The 25,218-nt window shown below is 48.0% G+C and overlaps 1 protein-coding gene across 1 annotated transcript in view; it reads right to left on the bottom strand.

Moving 5' to 3' along the window:
- The window catches only part of gk (glycerol kinase), a 180,921-nt gene that overhangs the window by 75,588 nt on the left and 80,115 nt on the right, over positions 1–25,218 (bottom strand). The window contains exons 9-12 of the mRNA XM_038802252.1: positions 24,550–24,585; positions 8,429–8,496; positions 2,143–2,185; positions 384–464 (exon numbers count right to left, since the gene is read on the bottom strand). Of these exons, the coding sequence (XP_038658180.1) occupies positions 384–464; positions 2,143–2,185; positions 8,429–8,496; positions 24,550–24,585 (228 nt within the window). The remainder of the gene's footprint in view (positions 1–383; positions 465–2,142; positions 2,186–8,428; positions 8,497–24,549; positions 24,586–25,218) is intronic.

Raw genomic sequence — 25,218 nt, 5'->3', positions numbered from 1 at the left:
AGTGAATTGATGGACTGTTGTGGCTGCATGACTTTCCATCTAGAAAAGAAAAGGCTGAGAGTGGCCCGATATATTTTTAAGAGATGAAGGGATTTAAAAGAGAAAATGTGAAGAAGATGAAATAGTGTTAATAAATTGAAGAACTAATATCACGAAATGGGCACACGCATTTAAGGAAAGCAAGGTAAACACATGGAAGAAAGTAATAGACAATTCTGTTCATTGAGTTAAATGGCAAGTGATAGAAAATTATTTGGAACATAAACACTGAAATGAACCATTCAGGTTGAATGGCCTGTTTTTGAGCTGCAAGTTTTATACAGTGCATGTGAAAACTGTAACGCAGAGCACTAAATCATAGGTTTAACAAAAACATAACTTGCCTCTAGTGCATATACTGCAGGTTTGTTCTTGCCCATCTTATAAGCTAACGTCGTCAGAAGGCCATGTTGAGATATCACAGGCTATGAAGAACAAGCTTGTTAGTTGAACTATAAAAACATGTAAAATAACATCACTGGAATTTGGATAAAATATTGTACATGGCAAGGAAATGTGTGGTTATGGAAGAGTGAATTACAAACTGAATGCATCAACTTTTGGTCATTGATTAAGTAGCGTATAATGCTCAGCAGTTTAACATTTTCTTCAAACCTGCTCTCATGTTTACATAGCAGTACAACACCCCAGGCTAATGCACAGTCAATTCCAGCCCCACTTGACCTAGTCACAACACAAGTGAACTAACCAATAATTCTTCGAAAAATACCCAAAGTCGTTGGCCCTCAGATGCCCAATAATTACAGTCACCAGGTTTATAAGTTTGAATACAGATGACTGTTTATTTATTTAAAAATAAATTTAGAGTACCCAATTCTTTATTTTTTTTCCCCAATTAAGGGAATATTTGGTGTGGCCAATCCACCTACCTACATATCTTTGGGTTGTGGGGGTGAGACCCATGCAGACACGGGGAGAATGTGCAAACTCCACACAGTCAGTGACACAGGGCCGGGATTGAACCCGGACCCTCAGCGCCGTGAGGCCGCAGTGCTAACCACTGCACCACTGTGCTGCCCTAATTACTGTTTATTTACAACAGGAACTATAATGAAATATGCAGCAAATACAACTGGTTAACTATGAACTAATTCCCCTATTTTAACCTACCCCCTACTCTCTGCACATGCGCAGACACACACACAAACACAGAAGGGAAGAAAGGGGTAAAGAAACATAAGTAAAAGAGGAAAAGAATCTTTGTTTCAGATTGGTATTTCCAGCACCTTTCTTCTCTGCAAACTTTATTTTCAGCTAGAGGTTTAACTGTGGATTCCTTCAGGTCTCTGTAGCTTCAGGAATACAGCACTTACAGCCTTTCTGGAGAGAGCAAGGAAGGGAGAGCAAGGAAGGGGAGGAGAGTACAGAGAGCAGGGGAGAGAGTGGGGCGGGGGAGAGCAGGGGAGAACGGGAGAGAGGGAGAGCGAGGCAGGGCAAGAGTACAGAGAGTAGGGTAGAGGGAGAGTGCCCAGGGGAGAGGGAGAGCACGCGGGGGAGCGGGAGATACCAGCAGAAAGGGCAGGGGGGCGAGAGCAAAGGGGGGGCTGCAAGAGAGGGTGAGTACAGAGAGTAGACAGAGCAAGGGTCCTGGTCTTTTGTTTGCAGCCTGTAATGGTTTTCCTGTAGATTCATTCATTCAGGTTCTCTGCAACTTCAGGAATACAGCACTCACAACCTTTCTGGAGAGGGAGAGAAAGCATGTCCTTGTCTTTCTGTGTCAACTGCTCCCTCAGGTCTCCGAGAACCATCTTATTGGAGTAAGATCCAACCACCACCTCCTGACGGGTGGAGTATGGCTACAAGCCAATCAAACCGAGTCCCATCCCATTCTCTCTCTCTGGTGCCAAAAACTCTGAAGCTCCCTGTTCAAACTAGCAGAGATTAGCAGAGTGCTCTTTCCTGTAACTTCTGAAACCCTCATTCTCTCTGCTTAAAGATGCTTGTACATTAATTACCCATGGATCAAAGATGTTAACAGCAAAGTAAAAGAAAGGAAATATGGGAATAAACACGAAGGACCCTTACATAAAATATGCTTACTTTTGCTCAAATCCAAGACTTTAAAAACATAAGTAGACTAACCTTCTCGCCGATGTTACTCAGGAGGAAACAACCTGTTCCGTATCTAAAATGCAAAAAGGGATATATTTATGCAAAATGAAATCAATTAGTCCACAGGAATCAACAGTGCCAATGTATTGATATAGTATAATATAATAATTTTACCATTGTTATTTTGATAGCAACAGAACAATCTGTTCTTTTTTCAAATATGCCATGGGATCATTACATCAATTTGATCAGCTAACAAAGCCTCACTTTAAAGTCTCACCCAAAAGTTGGCAACTCTCGCAAGTGTGCGCGGCCTCGGGACTTTGGTACTGTTTGTGCATGCAGAAAAGTCGTGACAATTAGCAAGAGAGAAGAATATTTCTGTACGCATGCTTTCTTAATCAAATAGGTTTTCAGCAAAACAGTCACATCAGACTACACGGGCAATTGTAATAATTGGATGGTATTAGATATTTAGATTTTTGCTTAAAAATGCATGTTTATTTTACGAGCAACTTTATTTTAGGAGTATGTAGTAAAGTGGGTGAGGCACTTCTCATAGCTTTATCTTAAAATTGCAGGAATGTGACAAATGACTGAATATATATTTCAAGACAACACTTAAATTGAGGAATAAGGATTTTTACAATATCCTTGGAAGATAATGGAGATAGAAAATAGCCACTGGGAAAACAAGAAAAATAGGAATTCAAATAGAATAAACAAAAAGTTAGAGATACTTAAACAATGAGAATGGAAACTGATCATGGGGGTTACAGATTAAATGCATATACAGACACGAGAAATATTGGGCTGGATCGTGCTGGAAAAATAACAGCAATGTTAATAATGTAATTATTGTACTACTTATCCAGCAAATTTAAGCGATTAAGAGGTATATCATATCATGAATCTCCAGAACTAGTTGGTGGATTTATGATGCCCAGCTGCTTGCTTTGCACAAACAGCATCTGGCTTCAGTTATTTTTTAAGAACTTGGTCAGTTGACACATTAATTGTCCATTAAATTCACCACAGGAAGGGTTATAATGTAACAGTGTAATCAACTTTTTTAAACAACACGATAATTGTTAATGTAATGAGTTATCTCAGGCTCAGAAAGGGAACAACATAAACTCATTAATACCTTGTATTGGTGTATTGTTGCTTGAAATTTAAAAAAAAATCTTTTCTTTTTTGTCTCCTTTTCGCTCTCTCTTAATCAAAATATATTTTCCTTTTTTTTGTCATTCTGTACTTTTTGACCAATTTGTTTCCACATGCAGCAAGACCCAGACAGTATTCAGGCTTGGGCTGATAAGTGGCATTAAATAGCATTCATGCCACACAAGTGCCAGGCAATGGTTATCTCCAACAAAAGAGAATCTAGCCATCTCCCCTTAAAAGGCATTCCCATCATTGAAGCCCCCGGAATCAACAGTCTGGAGGTTACCATTAAACCGACACTGAACTGAACCAGCCAGATAAATACTGTGTCCACAAGAGCTGATCAGAGGTCAGGAATTCTGCACGGTAACTCACCTCCTGACTCCCCAAAACGTGTCCACTGTCTACAGTATCAGGAGTGTGATGGAATACTTTCTGCTTTCTTGAATGAGCGACAACTCCAAGAACATGCAAGAAGCTCCACAGCACTCAGGACAAAGCAGCCTGCTTAATCCACAAAATGTTGATTTCCTCCACCACCAATGCAGTGGCAAGTAGTGTGTTCCATATACAAGACGCACTGCAACAATTTGTCAAGTCTCCTTCAATGCTATTTTCCCAATCTATGACCTCTGCCACCTAAAAAGACAATTGCATGGGAACACTACATCTACAAGTTGTCCTCTAAGCCACGGACCAACCTGACTTAGAACTATATTGCTGTTCCATCACTGTCACTGGACTAAAATCTTGGAACTGTCCCTTACAGCAACAAGGTCTGCAGTGGTAGCTCACCACCATCTTCTGCAATTAGGGATGAACAACAAATGCTGGTCTAGCCAGTGAAGCCCACATCACAATAAAAATAATTTTAAAAAGTCACCAACTTCTCCATCATTCTTTTCTTAATCCTAAATTCTCATTCGTTGAAGAGATACATTTTTGTTTAGAAAATATTTCATTAAGGCATTTATAACTTTTAACTTTTAGAGCAAAGAAATCCAACACAGATAAAAACCCCACAATAACATGCCCAACTCCCCCCCAAGCATAAACCCTAACTGTCATGGTCCATGTATCTTTCCATCTCTCGGTTCTCCCTTCATTAGATTTCCTGCCCTTATTTGTCACTTCCATGCCTCACCCCATCCCCTGCTGACGGGCAATTTTACTTGACGAAGTCGATGAACGGCTGCCAGCTCCGAGCGAACCCCTGTAGTGGACCCCTTAAGGCAAATTTAATTTTCTCTAACCCAAGAAACCCTGCCACGTCACTGGCCCAAACACCCGACTTTGGAGTCCCTCCATCCCAACAAAATCTGTCTCCAGGCCACCAGTGAGACAAAGGCCAAAACGTCAGCCTCTCTCCCCCACTGGATCCAGGATCCTCCGACACTCCAAATATTTCAACCTCTGGACTCGGAGTAACCTCCTTTCCAGGACCTCTGACATGACATCCGAAAATACTTGCTAAAATCCCTTCAGCCTCGGTCACGCCCAAAACATATGCACATGGTTAGCAGGACTTCCCCCACACGTGTCCTCCAACTCCTCAAAAAGCCTACTCATCCAGACCATCCTGTGAACCACCTTGAATTGGATCAGGCTAAGCCTGGCACACAACAAGGATGCATTGACACTCCTCAGGGCCTCCTCCCATAACTCGACTTCCAACTTCCCTCCTAACTCTTCCTCCCACTTGTTCTTCACCTCCCCTATTGGAACCTCTTCCCACTCTATCAGTTGCTTATATACTTCTGAGACCCTCCCCGACTCCTGTTTTTGACGTCACCTTATCCTGTAGCCCGCTTAGTGGGAGGCGAGGGATACCCAGGACCTGCCTCCATACAAAATCCAGCACTTTTAAGTGCCGGAACCCGTTCCCCCCAAGCAACTCAAACTCCTCCTTTAGCTCCTCCAAACTCAGGGAAACACTCCTCAAATGAAAAGATCTCCAAATCTCTCAATCCATGCCCGCTGCCACCTCCTAAAGCCCCGTCCAAACCCCCCAGAGAGAACTGGTGATTATCACAGATATGTGACCACACCAACGCCCCCTCCAGTCCCATGTGCTGCCTCCATTGCCCCCACACTGTCAGGGTTGCCACTACCACTGAGCTTGTGGAGTACCGAGCAGGCGAGGATGGCAGAGGTGCCGTTAACAAAACCTTCAGACTCGTGCCCTTGCAAGATGCTTCCTCTATCCGCTCCCACACTGACCCCTCCCCCACTACCCACTTCCAAACCATCGATATATTAGCCACCCAGTAATAGTTAATAAAGTTCGGAAGAGCCAAACGCCCTCCCTGGTCACTCAAGTAGGACCTTCTTCACCAGCAGGGCTTTCCAGGCCCATATAAAACCAGAGATCGCTGCATTCATCCTCCTAAAAAATACCTGAGGGATGAAAAGTGGAAGACACTGGAAAATGTCATTTTCACAGTCTGCACCCTCCCCGCTAATGACAACGGGAGCACGTCCCACCTTCGGAAGTCCCCTTTCATCTGCTCTATCAACCTGCCCAAATTTAATTTATTAAGCTGACCTCAGTCGCTTGCCACTTGAATACCTAGTTACCTAAAACTCCTTGCCACCACTTAGAACGGCATCTCCCGCAAGTCTCCTCTCCTGACCCCTTGCCTGGATCTCAAAAACCTCACTCTTGCCCATATTCAGTTTGTAACCTGAGAACCAGCCAAATTCCTTCAATAACCCCATAATTCCCACAATCCCCCCAACGGGTCCGTTATGTAAAGGAGCAAATCATCCGCATAGAGAGAGACCCTATAATCCACACCCCCTCTCACTATCCCCTGCCAAATGTCCAATGCTCACAACGCCATTGCCAATAGCTCTATGGCCAGAGCAATTAGTAGTGGGGAGAGTGGACATCCCTCTCTCGACCCCCGACATAGACCAAGATATTCCGATCACACCCGGTTTGTCCTTCCATTTGCTACCGGTGCCTGATATAGCAACTGGACCCAATCCACAAATCCCTGCCCGAACCCAAACCTTCCCAGGACCTCCCACAAATATTTCCACTCCACCAATTCAAAGGTCTTTTCTGCATCCATGGTCGCCAACACCTCGACCGTGCGCCCCATCGCAGGCATCATTATTACGTTAGGAGCCGCCGAATGTTGACGTCAGGTGTCGTCCCTTAACAAATCCCGTCTGGTCCTCCCCAATTACTCCCGGAACACAGTTCTCTATCCGTGTGGCCAAGATCTTTGCCAGCAATTTTGCATCCACATTTAGCAGGGATATTGGCTTATACGACCCACAGCTTTCCGGATCTTTATTCAGTTTCAAAATAAGGGAAATCGATGCCTGCAATGCATCATCTCCAGTGTGGCTAATGTTAAAATGAATGTCCACACAAGAGTTGGCAAAGAAACATTTAGTTTTTCAGCAGCACTCCACATGGTCTGGCATCCAGCCGGGGGGGGGGGGGGGGGGGGGGGGGGGGGCGTACCGGGGCACCCCACCCCCTCCCCTGCTGATCAACCATAGCCTCTCCTAGGCCAGTCTTCGGCCCATGTTCCGCAACTCCCGCCCTTAGGCAACTACCATCATCAATCCTCCTCCTCCTCAACTTTGAAAGTCTCCTCCCAGTCAGCAATATAATCCCTCCCCCACTCCCCCTCCAGCCACCTCCCCTCCCCCCCCCCTCCCCAGATCTTCAGCTCATGCCCCACTTCGCTTCGGTGAACTAGCCCTCCCAGCTAGCCTGGCAGCCCCACCCAGGGCACCTAGCATCCTTCTCCCCACTGACTCCTCTCCCCCCCACTCTTAGTGCAAACAGTCAAAACAAAGAAAAGAAGCAAAAACAAACAATCCCTCACAAGGTCTGAACACAGAGACTCACCCCTCATCCCTTAACAAAGAACTGTAAACCAGCCTAACCTCGAAAGAAAAAGAAAAAAATGAAAGAAACATGAACAACAAATACCCAAAGTTTTCACAGTACAATACATGCACTCCTTCCTCCTCCATCAAAAATCAAGGTCCTCCTTCTCCTCTCTGTCCATTTGCTTTCATAAAGTCCACTGCCTCCTCCGCCGAGCCAATGTACATCTCCCGGCCCCCATAGGTTACCCACAGGTGGGCCGGATACAGTAGTCCGAACTTCACGCCCTTCTTGTACAAGGCAAATTTGACCCTATTAAAGCTCGCCCTTCTCTTCGCCAGTTCTGCCCCCAGGTCGTGATACGCACAAATCTCAATGCCTTCCCAGTTGCATCGTCATGTCTGCCTGGCCCACCTCATGATACGTTCCTTATCCAGTAACCGATACAACCATACCACTATCGCCCTCGGTGGCTCGCCCCCTGGGGCTTGAGCATCAGAATCCTGTGGGCTCGATCCACCTCCAACGCTGCCATCGAGGTGGACTGTTCCTCGTGCTCCCCCGCCAGCTTTTCCAACCTCTGGATCGCCTGTCCCTGAGCTGCCAGTCTCGTCTGATTGAGTCCACCGCCTGCGCCAGGTCCTCCAAACATTCCTTCCGCTGCTGGGTGAACTTCTCGTTCAAGAAACTCACCAACTGCTCCATCGACCACTGGGCCAGCAGGTCCGGACCCTGCCCCCGGTCCATCCGCCATCTCCGCGTGCGTTGCCATCTCCTCACCCAACTGGTTCGCTTTTTTCCAGGCACTTCTGGTCCACCACTCCATAAACTAGGAGTCACTATCTTCTGCTCTCACTTCTATGCCTTTTTCTTCCAAGATTCTTGCTACAAACCGGGGCAAAGGCCATAAAAAGACCACCATGAGCAGGAGCCACCAAATATGCGACCACTCACTCCATGGCCGCCACCGGAACAGTTGAAGAGATACATTGATGGAACCATTGTTTACTGAGGCTCCTGGTGCCCTTTTGTCCTTGCCATTATCAGCTTGCAATCCCAGCAAGTTACACCATCAAAACATCTGAGCAGAAAACTTCTAGTTAATAGCACTGTGATGTATCCGGCTGTAGCAAGCTCTGGCCGAATACAACAAAAACACTACTGTAATTGTACAAATTCTATCACCACCTACCAAAAGACAGCTGGAGCAAAGAATGCCCCTTCTATCCCTTTTATGAAAACCTATTCAAACATTATCCATCACTAACAAACCTGTGTTGAATGCAAAATACTTACGTATTTTTTGATTGTCCCGGCTTAAAACACATTTGTCCAACCAAGGCGGCAGATTGGTCACCTAAACACTGATAAAGATAACACACAAATGTAACTGTAATTACGTTCTCGGAATTGTTTTATGTGGCAAGTAGAAAATATTGTGTGGAGTGTATAAAGTGGTTAAATCAAATTGAGGGGTAAATTATGACAGCAGTTCATAGGCTTCTCTCAAGTATGAAATTGAGTTACAAATTGATAGTAGCTCAGCCACCCCTAGATTATAATAATGGCTTTCTTCTGCAGGTTCTCCACAATGATTTGTAAATTTGGTCATTTAGGCATTTACACATGGAGCTGAGTTCATTGAACCACATTACAAAGAATGGAACAACAGTGAGATACAGGAGCATGGAATTGGAATAGGCCAGTTCGCCCTTCAAATCAATTCCTCCATTCAATGAGACAATGGTTAATTCCTGACCTAAATCCATCTGCATAACCCTTGATACATCTGGTTAACAGACATCTATCAACTTCAACGTGAATGGACAATTGCTCAAGCATAGAATCATAGAATTTATAATGCAGAAGGAGGCTACTCGGCCCATCAAGTCTGCACCGGCCCTTGGAAAGAGCACTCTACCCAAGCCCACACCCTATCCCTGTAACCCAATAACCCCACCCAACCTTTTAGGGCAATTTAGCATGGCCAATCCACCTAATCTGCAATTTTGGACTGTGGGAGGAAACCGGAACACCCGGAGGAACTGCACGCACACACGGGGAGAAAGTGCAAACTCCGCATAGACAGTGACCCAAGCCGGGAATCGAACCTGGGACCCTGGAGCTGTGAAGCAACTGTGCTAACCACTATGCTATAGTGTCCCTCTCCCCCCTGCATCAGATACAGTTTGTGGTAGAGTTTCAAACTTCTATCTTCCTGTGAGTGAAAGACTTGACTCTAATTTTTAGGCTATGTTCGCCAGTTTTAGACTTGCCAACCAGCAGAAAAAGTTTCTCTCCATCTAAACTATCACATCTCACTAATATTTTCAAAATTTCAAACCAAATCATCGCCTCTTAACCTTCTAAATTCCAGGAAATATAACCCTAGTTTGCTTAATTAAAAAAAATATATATTTTATTCTCGTTTTTCACGTTTTCTCCCAAATTTACACCCTCCAACAATAATCAGTAACAAATATGTCAAACCCCATATCAATAACAACGATCCCATCCTCCCACCAAACCCCAAACATTAGCCCACATGTTCACACAAATAAATGACAAAAAGGAATTAGGGATCACCCATAGTCGCCATTAACACACACAGCCCCCCTCCCCCCAACACTCCCACCCACATGCCCCAACAAATGGTCGATGTTATCCAGTTCTTGAAAGTGCATAATGAATAATGCCCATGAATTGTAGAACCCCTCCATCCTTCCCCTCAGTTCAAACTTAACCTTCTCAAGAGTCAAGAATTCCAACAGGTCCCCCTGCCACGCCAGGGAACAGGGTGGAGAGATTGCTCTCCAACTTATCAGGGTCCATCTTCGGGCGATCAACGAGGCGAAGGCTACAACATCTGCCTCTGCACCCATTTCCAACCCTGGCTGGTCCGACACCCCGAATATGGCCTCCCGGGGGCCCAGATCCAGTTTAATGTGCACCACTTTAGAAATTACCCTAAAAGCCTCCTTCCAATACTCCTCTAGCTTTGGACGGGACCAAAACATATGAACGTGATTAGCGCAACGGTCACACACATCTTCTACTCCTTCAAAGAATCGGCTCATCCTCACCCTCGTGAGGTGTGCTCTGTATACCACCTTCAGCTGTATCAGCCCCAACCTCACACACGAGGTGGAGGCATTCACTCTCCGAGCACCTCACATCAGAACCCCTCCTCCATATCCTCTCCCAAATCTTCCTCCCACTTTGCTTTGATCCCTTCCAGTGGTGCCTTCTCCTCTTCCAAAATAGTTCGGTAAACCGCTGACACTACCCCCTTCTCCAGTCCCCCTGTCGTCAGCACCTCCTCCAGCAATGTGGAGGCCGGCTCCACCGGGAAGCTCTGTACCTCCTTTCTGGCAAAATCTCGAACCTGCAGGTATCTATACATTTCCCCCTGCTCCAGCCCATACTTCACTTCCAGCTCCTTTAATCCTGCAAACCGACCCCTAAGAAACAAATCTTTTAGTGTCTTAATCCCCTTCTCCTCCCATTTCCGAAAATTTCCATCCCACCTCCCTGGCTCAAGTCTGTGGTTCCCCCGAATCGGCATTTCCCTTGACCCTGCCCCCAACCTGAAGTGTTGGCGAAACTGCCTCCAAATTCTCAATGAAGCTATTATTATTGCCACTCCCTGAGTATTTCCCCAGGGCTATCGAGAGCGACGCTGTTGCTAGTGCTTTCAATCCCGACCCCCTGTACAACCCCTCCTCCATTCTGACCCACTGGGAATCAACCCCTCTGACCCAGCTCCGCACCTTTTCCACATTCGCCGCCCAGTAGTAATACATCAGGTTGGAAGACCCAAATCCCCTGCCTCCCTTTACCTCTGCAGCAGCACCATTCGAACTCTAGCCACCTTCCCTCTCCATATCATAGGACATAGGACATCCTTGCCTAGTCCCACGGTGGAGAGAAAAGTATCTCGAGCTGATGTTGTTTGTGCGGACAATCGCCCTCGGCTCCTTATATAGTAACTTTACCCAGTTCACAAATCTTGGTCCAATCCCAAACCGCTCCAGACGTGCCATCAAGTAGTCCCATTCTACCCAATCAAACGCCTTCTGTGTCCAATGCCACAACCACCTCTGTTTCCTTCCCCTTTGCCGGTGCCATAACAACGTTCAATACCCTTCTAACATTTGAAAAGAGCTGTCTCCCTCTCATGAACCCCGTCTGATCTTCACCTATCACCTTCGGGAGGTACTCTTCCAGCCTACCCGCCAGTACCTTCGCCAATACTTTTGCGTACACATTCAGAAGTGATATGGGCTTATATGACCCACACTCTTGTCGGATCCTTATCTTTTTTCACAACAGGGAAATCGATGCCTGCGTCAAAGTTTCTGACAACACCCCCTTCCCTATCGCCTCTTCAAACATCCCCATCATCAGGGGTGCCAGCTTATCCTTGAATTTTTTATAATATTCCACCAGAAACCCATCTGGCCCTGCCACCTTCCCCAACTGCATCCTCCCAATCGCATCCTTTATATCCTGCTCCACTATTGCTCCTTCTAATGTCCCCTTCCCCTAACCTCGGGTACTCCAACCCACCTGCAACCAACCCACCTAGAAATTCCTGCATTTCATGGTCTCCCCCAGGTGGTTCTGACCTGTACAATCTCTCGTAAAATTCCTCAAAAACCTTGTTAATCAGGTCCGGAGCCACCACCAACTTCCTGGCCCTATCCCTCACCTGAACAATTTCCCTTGCCGCTGCCTCCCTCTGCAGTTGACCTGCTAACATACCTTATCTCCATGTTCGTAAACTGCATCCCTTGCTCGTCTCAGCTGCGCACCACCTTCCTGGTAGATAGTCGGTCAAAGCACGCCTGTAGTTCCTTCCTCTTTTCCAGCTTCACTGCGTCCCCATTTTCTGCATTACTCCTATCTACCTCCAACATCTCATCTATTACTCTCTGACGCTCCAACCTCTCCTCTTTGTCCACCCTGGCCTTACAAAACAACCTCACCCCTCACCACCGCCTTTAGAGCCTCCCAGACAACTGCCTTGGACAACTCACCCACACAGTTGAAACCTACATATTCCTCAATTACCTTTTCAATTTTGTCACAAAACCCTTGGTCCCCCAAAAGTCCCAATACAATTTCCACCCTGGCCGCTGCGCTATCCCCTTCTCTAGTACCATATCCACCCAATGCGGAGCATGATCTGACACTGCAATTGCCAAGTATTCCAACCGCTTAACCCCACCACGAAAAAGTCGATCCACGAGTATACTTTATGGACTGCTGAGAAAAACGAGTACTCCCGTTCCCTCGGGTGCAGAAACCTCCAAGGGTCCACCCGTCCCATTTCCACCATTAGCCCAGCAAACGCCTTCTCCCCCCCCCCCCCCCCCCCCCCCCCCCCCCCCCCCCGATGGGACCTGCGAGCACAGCCGTGACCTGTCCAACATTGGCTCCTGCACCAAGTTGCAGTCCACCCCCCACTATCAGTTTGTGGGTGTCCAAGTTGGGGATGGCCCCAAACACCTTCTTTACGAGTCTCAATTGGGACCGTATACACTCAACAGCGCCACTAACCTCCCCTCCAGCACCCCTGTCACAATCACATATCTACCCCCCTGATCTGCCACCACCTTCTCCATTTGGAAGCATACTCTCTTGCTGACCATTACCGCTACCCCTCGTGCCCTTCCGTCAAGTCCAGAGTGAAACACCTGACTAACCCAGGCCTTTTTAAGTCTCACCTGGTCCTTCACCCTCAAGTGAGTCTCCTGCAGCATTGCTACATTGGCTTTCAAACTTTTCAGATGCGCAAGCACCCTTGACCTCTTGACCGGACTTCCTAATCCATTATTAACATCGAACCCCTTTCCCCCTCCCAAAACACCCCCCCTACATTTTACATTTCCTCTCGAAAAGACATCTCCCAGCATCAATCCCTTCCCCCCCCACCTTCGCTCGCCTCGTAGGCCCATCGAAACCTGCGAACCAGGCTCCAATGTCTGCAGTCCTCCTCTTACCTCACCTCCGTTCACTAGCCGACTTTAGTTAGCTAGCGTGGGTGGCTCCCCCGCCAAGGTATACCATCCCCTCCCACCCAGTCGCAGCGAAAGAAAAAAAACAAAAACAACAGTCCAACCCATACAATTCACTAAAATAAGACATAACCGTCGCAACACGGAATGCCAATCAACCCAACCAATAACTTGAACTCTGTAACAATGTGAAGAGAAGTAAATTACAATACACGTCAGTAAAAAGAAAGTTTATACATTTTCCAGCTCCCCATTCGCAGTCCACAGCCTCTCTTCCAGGTCCACTCCTCACGTCTGTCCCAAGCCTTCGGCCCTCACGAGCGCCTCAGCCGCCTCGAAATAGAAGTCTTTGGCATCAGCCTTGGCGTCACCCTCAGCTTCGCCGGGTATACCATACCATATCGCACCTTCTTTTTGTATAGTGCCGCCTTCACTTGCCCGAACGCCGCTCGTCTTTTTGCCAACTCCACCGTCAAGTCCATGTAGATCCAAACTCCAGCACCAACTGCAACTCGCGCTTCTGCTTCGCCCAGCTTAACAACTTCTCCTGCATGGAGTACTTATAGAAGCAGACAATTACTGCTCTTGGTGGCTCATTCACTTTGGGTTTCGGCCTTAATGACCGATGAGCTTGGTCCAGCTCGTACCGGGAGAGGTTCTCACCCTCCCTCATCAACTCGGCCAAATTCTTAGCGGAGTAGTCTGTTGGCCTTGGGCCCTCTGTCCATTCGGGCAAGCCCACAATTCTCAGATTGTGCTGCCTTGAGCGCTTCTCCAAGTCCTCGAGCTTTGCTCGGAGTCCTCTGTTGACCTCCACCACCCTCCGCAGCTCATCCCCCATCGAGGTGAACTGGTCACTGTGCTGCGACACGGCCTCCTCCGCTTCCTTCATCTTCTCACTCTGCCCTCTCACCTCAGCCGATGTCTTTGCCACAGCTACCCTCACCGGGGCGATTGCCTCCTCCACCAATGACTTCAATGCGACCGCCATCTCCTTCCTCAAAGCCTCCATGTGCCTCACAAACTGCTTTTCCAGCTCCACCGTCATCACCTCGGTCATCTTACCACCGTAAGTAGTGTGGCCCCACCATGCGGTCCGACATCCGCCATCTGGTCAGCACTTTTGCTGGTCCTCTCATTCAATGGCGAGCCCGTGTATCCTCCCTTCCTCGTCGTTGCTTTTCGCATCCTTTAACGACTTATTATTTTTCCTTCTTTTTTCCACCCTTCTTTCACTCTTCAATCTTTTATTTTATTTTATAGAAAGACAAAAACTTCTTCCTTCCAAAAAAAAGAAAAAAAAACTTTCACCAAGTTTCTTTAAAACTTCTTTCTCTTCATTTTTGTATTCCTCCAGAATTTCCCTGGGACCGGACTTCAGTCCTCTCACAACATTCTAGGCGGGAGCCACCCGATGTGGGATATCTCACCTACATCGTGCCCTGGCTTTGGGCCTGCCGCCTCGACCTCCGTTTGGCTCCGCCCCCGCTGCTCCGACCTCCGCGCACGTTGGGCCCAACGCCTCAGCACCAGCCGCCCGACACCCACGCGGGGTTCCTCGCTGGTTTTCAAACCGGCCCCACTTGATGCCTGGGACGGCGCCAAAGGCGAACAATAATCGGGGGGGGGGGGGGGGGGGGGGGAAGCAAAGAATCGGGGAAACCCCTGAAAGCGCTGCAAATAGTGGCCACTGGCGGGAGCTCGTGGCGGCTGACCCGCTCGCAAATGCCACCGGAAGCCCCTAGTTGCTTAATTGCTCCTCGTAGACACGGTATAATTCTGGGTAAATCTACACTGTGCTTCCTCCAAGGCCAATGTACATACTTCATAAGGTGCAGTGCACAGAACTGAACACATTACTCCAGGTGTGGCCTAACCAGCGCATTGTGTAGTTTCTACTATGACATCTGTTGTTGGAAAATTACTTGAGTCTATATAACTAATAAAGTGACTAAACATCTTGAAAACGTTTGCCCGATTAGAGCGGCAACCTGAAGTCCTCTTGGCGATGGGCAACTGCCAAATTGAGTTGTAAAGGGTAGATCATGCCGGACAAACCTGAACGAATTTTGAAATGGTGACTAAAATACAAGACAGGGGAATGTCTATGATCTTCTTTCTATGGACTTCTAGATGGCATTCAATTAAAAAAACCCTTAAGAGACAGCTGGCTAAAGTTGCACATAGAATTGAGAGCAAATTATTGACCAGAGTAGGAAACTGGCTGAGTGGCAGGGGATAGGGAGGAGGGATAACTGGCAGATTTTAAATTGGCAGGACGAGAAATGGGGTGACCTGCATGGTTGAAGCCTCAAGTATTCATTAACACTTTAGAGGGTGAGGCTGAGAGTCGGGACATGCTAATTGATAATGGGACACTGTTGATTCCGTCATAACATCTGAGGACCTGTGCCAAATTGGAAGAGCTGTCCGACAAACTAATCAAGCAACAGCCTGACAAAATACTCACCAAATCATAACTTACAGCCAATGCCTGAGACATTACCTTCACCATTGTAGAACAGTACAGCACAGAACAGGCCCTTCGGCCCTCGATGTTGTGCCGAGCAATGATCACCCTACTCAAACCCACCTATCCACCCTATACCCGTAACCCAACAACCCCCCCCTTAACCTTACTTTTTAGGACACTACGGGCAATTTAGCATGACCAATCCACCTAACCCGCACATCTTTGGACTGTGGGAGGAAACCGGAGCACCCGGAGGAAACCCACGCACACACGGGGAGGACGTGCAGACTCCGCACAGACAGTGACCCAGCCGGGAATCGAACCTGGGACCCTGGAGCTGTGAAGTATTTATGCTAACCACCATGCTACCGTGCTGCCCCGTGGAAGACCTGTTCCACCAACAGGTAGAGTCACCAGAGTAGGTGGCACAGTGCTACATGGTAAGTAGGGAATGTGTACCCTGGGAGCCCTCAACATTTGAGTCCGATCCCCATAATGTATCATGGCATCAGGTCAAATGTGGCGAAGAAACCTCCTGCTGACTACCACCCACCAACCTCCCTGAGCTGATGAATCAGTACTCCTCAGTGTTGAACACCACTTGGAAGATGCACTGTGGTTAGCAATAGCACAGAATGTACATTGGGTAGGGGACTTGAATTTTATTTTATTCATTTACTGAGTGTGGTGTCGCTAGCTCGGCTAGCATTTATTATCCTTCCTGAATTGCCCTTGAGAAGGTGGTGGTGAGTTACCTTCTTGAACCACTGCAGTCCCTGTGATATAGGTACACACAAGAGTGTATTCGGGAAGGAATTCCAGGACTTCCGGTGGCGGCCATGGTGTGAGTGGTCACACACAGGGCAGGTCCTACTCAAAGGCATAAGAAAGACCAGTTTTTACCCGATGTATGGTGTAATTTCGACAAAAAGGTGTAGTTGAAAGTTGGAAGCGTAGTTTCCCCCGGGAGTGGTATGTCTGCTGGTTACCAAATCCAACAGAAGGCGGTGAGAGACCTGGCCAAAGAGTTGCAGGAAACCTGTGGCGCAGTAGCCAGTGGAAGAATGGTGGAGGGGGAAGGGCTGGTGCATGGTGGAAAGTCCCACATGGAGCAGTTGATGGCTTTTATTAAGGAGGGGTTCCACCAGCAGAGGAAGATGCGGGAGGATCACTCGAAGGCCATCGAAGCACTGTGGCAGCCCTGAAGAGCTCGATGGAGTGGGTGGAGAAGTGTTTGGAGGTGCAGGGGTCGCAGACCAAGAAATTGAAGGAGTGATCTCTGACAGCGATTGAGTGGTGGTACTGGAGGTGGAGGTGGGGCTCTTGGGAGACCTTTGCAAGACGTTGAGGGCAAAGGTGGAGGAGTAGGAGAACATCTCGAGAAGGCAGAACCTGCAAATAGTGGTCCTGCCTGAAGGATTGGAAGGTGCGAGTGCCACGAGGTACATCTCGAAGATGCTGGCAGGGCTGGTAGCGGAGGGGGTGCTAGATAAGGCCCCTGAAGTGGACAGAGCACATAGATCTCGGAGGCAAAAGCCAAGAGCTGGGGAGCCATCGCGGGTGGTGCTCGTGAGACTCCAGAAATTTGCGGAGAAAGAGATCTTGCGTTGGGCCAGGGAGAAGTGCACCTGTGAAAGGGAGGTGAGCAAAGTCCGAATACATTAGGTCATTGGAGCTGAGTTGGCGAAATGGCACACAGGGTTCAACAAGGCCAAGGTGGTGCTGTACCAGTGGCGGATTAGGTTTGGTGAAGTTATGAGAAACGTTTGAAGGTTGGGAATACTACTTTGAGACTCCAGAAGCGGCCATGGATCTCATCAAGGAGCATACATTGACGCTACATGGCGGGACTAAGAGATGACATGGTAGAGAAGGGGGCCACCTGGGATGGACTAGGTACGGGGTGGACTCAACGCGGCTGCATTAAGTGGGGAGGATGACGGTAGAGGGGAATGGAAGCCTCTGGTAATGTTGGTAACGTGGAACGTCCGTGGACTTAATAGACCAGTTAAAAGGTCGCGGGTGTTTTCTCAACTCAGGAGCTTGAAAGCGGAATTGGTCTTTCTGCAGTAGACAGACCTCTTGTGTGAAGGACCAGGTTAGGTTAAGGAAGGGATGGGTCGGGCAGGTTTTCCACTTGGGATTCAATTCGAAATCGAGAGGAGTGGCAATTTTAATGAGTATTTCTTTTCCCCCCACACGTTTCTAAGGCATATTTGAGGATTGATTATTTTGTGATGAGCTGGGAGATTTTCGGCAGGGTGGAGGGGGCAGTTATTTCAGACCATGTGCCCACTGGCTGGAGATTCGGATTAGACCAGGATGAGAGCAGAGGCCGGGATGGAGGTTTAATTCAGGGCTGTTGCCGGAAGGAGGCTTTTGTGACAAGGTGCGGGTGGCGATTAGGGATTACGTGGAGTTGATTCAAAACGGGCATGTGTCAGAGGCTTTTTTGGAAAGCGCTGAAAATAGTGGTCGGGGGGGGGGGGGGGGGGGGGGGGGGGGATTTATCTCGTGGTGCGGCACGGTAGCACAGTGCTTAGCACAGTTGCTTCACAGCTCCACCGGGTGCTCCGGTTTTCTCCCAGTCCAAAAATGTGCAGATTAGGTGGATTGGCCATGCTAAATTGCCCTCGTGTCCAAAAAGGTTAGGTGGGGTTATTGGGTTACGGGGATAAGGTGGAGGTGTGAGCTTAGGTCGGGTGATCTTTCCAAGGGCCTCTGCAGACTCGATGGGCCGAATGGCCTCCTTCTGCACTAAATTCTATGAAATTCTAAGACTCATGCCGATAGGGAAAGGAGGGAGGAACATGATCGCCTAATGAGCGAGATAGAGGTGGTGGATGGGGAGTATTCGAAAATGAGGCGTTTAATGAGAATTATCAGGGATTGTACAAGGTGGAGCCGGGAAGAGAGGAGGGTGACATGCGACAGTTATTGGACGAGCTGGAGTTTCCCCAGTTGGAGGGAGTAAAGAGGAGCCCCTGGGGCTGAGGGAGGTGCTGGGTCGTATGAAGTCAGGGAAGGCCCCAGGGTCGGATTGACATCCGGTGGAATTTTATAAAGAGCTCACAACGGACCAGGTACCACGGCCGGGATTCTCCGACCCGGGCGCTCGCGGGACCGCTGCCATGCCGGTCGGGGGCAGTTGGTAGCAGCCCGCCTGCCGATCCTCCGGGCTCCGATGGGCCGACGAGTTTGGCCGAGTCTAACCAACGGCGATTACGCGGCTCCCAGATGGCGGGACCTGGAAGGTGAGTGCGTAGGGGGCGTCCTTGGGGGGGGGGGGGGGGGGGGGGGGGGGGGGGGGGAGGATCCAACCCCAGGGGTACTTTACTCTGCGTTGTGCCCCTGTGGGGCTCCGCCATATTGCTCGGGGGCCGGCACGGAGAAGGGAACCCCTGAGCATGCGCGAATATACGCCAGCCGTTCCACTCATGCCCGGAATCGCGCCGGCCATTCCGCGCCATCTGGAACTGTGAGAACCACTCTGGCGCCAACCTATCCCCCTAGGAAGGTTCACTTTCAGAAGCCGTTGACACTGGAGTCGTTGGCGGCAGATTTCACGCCGGCGTGAGTACATAGCCACAATATTAGAGAATCCTGCCCCACATCTTCCCGTACCAGCCTCCCCGGACAGGCGCCGGAATGTGGCGACTAGGGGCTTTTCACAGTAACTTCATTGAAGCCTACTCGTGACAATAAGCGATTTTCATTTTCATTTCATTTTCATCTTTTGGGGGCGTTTAATGATGCGTTGGAGAAGGGATAGCTGCTGGAGACAATGCCGCAGGCAGTGATTAGGTTAGTCCTGAAAAAGGGGAAAGACCCAGTGGAATGTAGGTCGATAGGCCCATATCAATGTTGAATACTGATGTGAAAGTATTGGCTAAGTTGTTGGCGGGAAGGACGGCGGATTATGTCCCGCGGGTGATTGCAGAAGATCAATCAGTTTTCGTGAAAAGCAGGCAGCTCTCAAGCAATATAAGAATGTAGTCATGAATCCGTCGAGAACTCTGGTACTGGAGGTAGTGGTGTCCATGGATGCGGAGAAAGCATTCGACTGGGTGGAATGGCAATACTTGTTTGAGGTTCTGATAAGGTTTGGGTTTGGGCCGAGGTTTGTGGCACCAAGAGCGAGTGTGGAACGAATGATGTGAGCTCACGGAGCTTCGAACTACACAGGGGAACAAGGTAGGGGTGCCCGCTGTCACCGTTTTTGTTTGCACTGGCCACAGAGCCTTTGCCGATGGCTCTTAGGGGCTGAGGTGGAGATGGTTAGCAGTTTCAAATTCGTACGGGTACACCTCACCAAAAATCTGTCCTGGTCCACCCACGTCGACGCTACCACCAAGAAAGCACAACAGCGCCTTTACTTCCTCAGGAAACTACGGAAATTCGGCATGTCCACATTAATTCATACCAACTATTACAGATGCACCACAGAAAGCATCCTATCCGGCTGCATCACAGCCTGGTATGGCAACTGCTCGGCCCAGGACCGCAGAAACTTCAGAGAGTTTTGAACACTGCCCAGTCCATCAGACAAACCAGCCTCCCATCCATTGACTCCATCTACACCTCCCGCTGCCTGGGGAAAGCAGGCAGCATAATCAAAGACCCCTCCCACCCGGCTTACTCACTCTTCCAACTTCTTCCATCGAGCAGGAGGTACAGAAGTCTGAGAACATGCACAAAGAGACTCAAAAAGAACTTCTTCCCCGCTGTTACCAGATTCCTAAATGACCCTCTTATGGACTGACCTCATTAACACTACACCCCTGTATGCTTCATCCGATGCTGGTGCTTATGTAGTTACATTGTGCACCTTGCCCTTGATGGAGTCAATGGATGGAAGGCAGGTTTGTCTGATGGACTGGGCTGTGTTCACGACTCTCTGAAGTTTCTGCGGTCCTGGGCTGAGCAGTTGCTATACCAGGCTGTGGTGCCCTATTATGTATTTTCTTTTATTTCCTTTCTTTTCATGTACTTATTGATCTGTTGAGCTGCTCATAGAAAAATACATTTCACTGTATCTCGGTACACATGACAATAAACAAATCCATTCCAATCTTAGGGGTTGGTGGAGTGGCAGGGGATTAGTGGAGTGGCAGGGGATTATGAGGGGACAGAGTGAGCATCGGGTGTTACTCTGTGCCAATGACCTATTGTTGTGTGTTCCGGACCTGCTGAGGAGTACAGGAAGGATCCTGGGCCTGCTGGGGAGTTCTTGGGTTATAAACTGAATGTAGGGAAAAGCGAAGTGTTCCCGGTGAATGAGTTGGGACGGAAAGCTAATTTAGGGGCGATGCCAGTTAATGTGGCTAGGGATAGGTTCAGGTATCTGGGGATTAAGGTAGTGAGGGAATGGACTATCTCCACTAGTGGAACTTAACAAAGCTGGTGTAGGAGGCCAGGGGGAATCTTAAGAGGTGGGATACATTGCAATTGACTTTGGCGGGGAGGGTCCAAGTGGTAAAAATGAATATTCTGCCGAGGTTCCTGTTTATTTTTCAAACACTCCCGATCTTTATACCGAAGGCCTTTTTTCAGAAGCTGGCCACAATTATTTTGGACTTTTTGTGGGCGGGAAGGTGCCATGGGTTAGGAGGACCCTGCTACAGAGACAGAGGCAGCGGGCGAGGAGTGGGAATTGGTGTTGCCGAACCTGCTTCATTATTATTGGGTGGCAAATGTGGAAAAGATGCAGAGATGCTGGGAAGGAGAGTGGGTAGAATGGATTAGGATGGAGGAGGAATCTTGTAAGGGGTCCAGGTTAAGGGCCATGGTGGTGGCGAGTATTCGGGTAGCCCAGTGGTGCAGTTGAATATTTGGAACCAGTTGAGAAGGCATTTTAGGATAGCCTGATATAGTTTAAAGTTGTACACAGGAAACAACAATGATTGGTTCTGCCGGGGGGTGGTGAATGAGTGGGGGAGGTGTGGATGGGGGCCAGCGAATCATGCACCTATGTGCTGGGTTGTGAAAAGTTAGAGATTCTGGCCGGGATTATTTGCGGTCCTAGCAAGGATAGTGGGGGAGGAAATAGACCTCGACCCTTTGGTGGCGATATTTGGAATTTCGGAAAGCTGGAGCTCATGGAGAGGAGGAAGGCCGATGTCATGGCCTTTGCCTCTCTGATCAGCCAGCCACAAATCTTACTGGAGTGGCAGTCGGCATCACCTCCGGGGGATGTAAAAGGGGAAAAATTGTACAAACTGTGCCACATGCAACTCCTCAGATACTGAAGCAGCCAGTGTCACTTTGCAGGAAGACCTGGCAACATTCAGGCTTTGGCTGATAAGTGGCAAGTAACATTCGCATCACACAAAGTGCCAGTCAATGACCATCTCCAATAAGAGAGATTCTAACCACCTTCACTTGACATTCAGCGACATTACCATCACAGAAACGTCATCACCAACATTGTGAAAGTCACCATTGACCCGAACCCTAAATGCACCAGCCCATATAAATACTGTGGCTCCATAAGCAGCTCAGAACCAGAGAGTTCTGCAACAACTAACTCACCTCCTGCCTCTACAAAGAGGTGAGGTGAGGATGGCTGTCCTTGACATAATCTACAAAAGCTCTATTTACAAGTATAAGGGGTGTATTGGAATACTTTCCACGTTGTTATAAAAACAAAGGTAGTTAAGGAATTTATACTTGTATTAGTAAATATTAGGAACTAGATATAGTTTTAAGTGGGTTTAATTTAGTGATTCTGTGCCTGGAAGGGTAAAACCTATAGTTAGATTCATGCCGATCAAAGGTATTTGAATGTGTGGGGCTTGGTTAAATTCCAACTGTGTTTCCATTGCACTATGGCATGAAGAATAAATATAAGATAATAGAAGCATGTAGATGTTCCTTAGGAACTAGGGCCTGGTAAGGTAGAAAAGCTGTAAAGTTTCAGTTTAACTAATTTTATTGTAGCTGAATATAGTTAGAGCGAGAGAAGGCAGCTCTCACAGCTCTGCTAGAAGCAATTGGTTCAGAAGGCTAGGAAGGCAACATCTCAGCTTTGCTGGAAGAAAGGCCATACCGCAGAGTAATGGTTAAGAAAACAAGTACAGCGATTTGAAGAGCAGCTAGTTGACGAAAACTAGAGAAATGAAGATAAGTTTCCAAGAAGTCTGAGGTTAAAGGTACTAGAACAGAGCACTGTTCAATAAAGACAGACAGGGCTGAGAAGAAGGCCGAAATGCCAGAAGACTATCTGAAGTGATTTTCAGGTTTGCGATATTTTACAACAGCCTGTGGATTGGGAGTTGAAATTACTATGGAAATCGGGGGCTGGATCTCAGAGTTTGTGAAGGACAAATAAATCTTAACAAGTTGGTGTAAAATCCTGGGCTGGATTCATTGTTAAAAGTGGAGCGGGAGCTTTGTTTAAAAGTGTCATTTGGAAAACCTGGTCTGAATTTCGGAATGCAAATCACTGAGAGAATGGATACTTGTGAGAGAAGATTTTAAAGTGTGATATAGGGAGTGGAGTTTGGAAACACTGCCTGACAGACATATGGGGTGGGGTGGGGGGGTGGTGTCTGAGGAGGTTGTTATTCATTTGGGGCTCAGAGGGGAGTGTGTATTTACTCACCGGACAAAAGCAAATTACAGTATTTGCTGGAATCCCAGCAGGTCTGGCAGCACCTGTAGGGAGAGAAAAGACCCAACGTTTTGAGTCCCGATGGCAAAGGGTCATCTGGACTCGAAATGTTAGCTCTTTTCTCTCTCTACAGATACTGCCAGACCTGCTGAGATTTTCCAGCATTTTCCCTTTCGTGTATTTACTCAGTCATCTTGCGTGCACAAAAGGGATTACGTGTTAATGAGACTGGTGTAGATTAAGATGTACTTTGTTACCCATGTTAATCCTAAAACCCAAATGTAATTGTTAATTGGGGTGGGGGGGGGGGGGGGGGGGGGGGGTAAGGGGGTATTGTATCATAATCCAATTTTATCATGTTTAAATAACGTTTTTTTCTTATTATTAAAACTAATTAGGGCCATGTGATTCTCTTCCGCCATGTCTTATTTTTAAAAAAGTAAAAGTTACGGTCTTTATTGCCAGGGATCTTCCAGTTAAATTATAACATCAATTGATGAGTGCAGCTCCAACAATAGGCAAGAAACGTGACACCATTCAGGACAAAGCAGCCAGCTTGATGAGCACTCGATCTACCACCATAAACATCCACTCCGTCCAACATCAACAAACAGTGACAGCAGCGTGTACCATATTCAAGATGCACTGCAGCAACTTGCCAAGCCTCTTTAAACAGTAACTTCTAAACCCATGACCATTGCCACCTCAAAGGACATGGGCAACAGACACGCGGGAACACCACCACCTTTAAGCCCCTCTCCTAGCTACACACCATCCAGATTTGGAACTATATCACCTTTCGTTCATTGGCACTGGATCAAAATCCTGGAACTCCTTTCCTAATAGTACGCTGGGTGTAGGCGCATCAGATGAAAAAAGCAGCTCACCGCCACCTTTTCAAGGGCAAATAGTGATGGAAACAAATGCTGGTCTCATCAGCAATGCCAACACCCATGAAAAAAAATAAAGAAAACATTGTAAAATGTCTAGATAGAAACATAAAAGTACAAGTATAATTAATAGACTAAGTGAACATTCCAAACTGTAGGAAATGGATTGCAGTGTAGACAAGTGTGAGGCCAGCCACATTAGACCTAAAAAAGGTTAGAGCAGAGTACTTTCAAGATGGTTGTAAGCTAGAAACTGTAATGGTCTGAAGAGACATGGAGGCCATGGTACGCAGATTAAAATGTCATTGAAGATAAATTAAATCATCAAAAAATGAAATGTTCGACATCATGCTGAAAACAAGGGCTACAGTTATGCTACAGCTATACAGAAGAACACATATTCACAATCAAAATATACTTACACCCGATATTGGTACTTTCGATAGTGTTCCGCATCTCTATTAATAAAAAAGAAATATGAAGTTTATGTTAGTGGCCGCTCACATTTTAAATCATTTATGCATCAAAAAGTCAAGAATATGTATTAAAACCTATATTCTTGGACATTTTTCAACACCCTGGGCGAAATTCTCCGCCCCCCACGACGGGTGGGAGAATAGCGGGAGGGCCTTCCCGACTTTTTTGACGCCCTCCCGCTATTCTCCCACCCCCCCCGCCGAAATCCCGACACGAATCACTGCCGCCGTTTTTTTACGGCCGGCAGCGATTCTCAGCTGTTAGAAGGGCCGAAGTCCCAGCCCTTTACGACCTTTTTACGAACGGCAAACACACCTGGTCCTGCCGTTCGTAAAACGTCGTGACAAACTCGCAGAAAATAACCATGGCACCGATTGGCACGGCAGTACCACGGCCGTGCCAAGGGTGCCATGGGCCCGCGATCGGTGGGCACCGATCGTGGGCAGCGGGCCCGATGCCCGCGCACTATTTGTCCTTCCGCCGCCCCGCAGTATCAATACGCGGGGCGGCTGAGGGGCAACCCGGCCCGCGCATGCGCGGGTTTCGCGCAAAAACGCGATGACGTCACCCGCGCATGCGCGGGTGGAGTCTTCCCACCTGCGCATGCGCGGCTG

Source organism: Scyliorhinus canicula, chromosome 7, assembly GCF_902713615.1.
Source record: "Scyliorhinus canicula chromosome 7, sScyCan1.1, whole genome shotgun sequence".
In the NCBI taxonomy this organism is placed as follows: Eukaryota; Metazoa; Chordata; class Chondrichthyes; order Carcharhiniformes; family Scyliorhinidae; genus Scyliorhinus; species Scyliorhinus canicula.
Note: the sequence above shows the minus strand (reverse complement) of the source record. Positions and strands in the feature narration are given on the sequence as shown.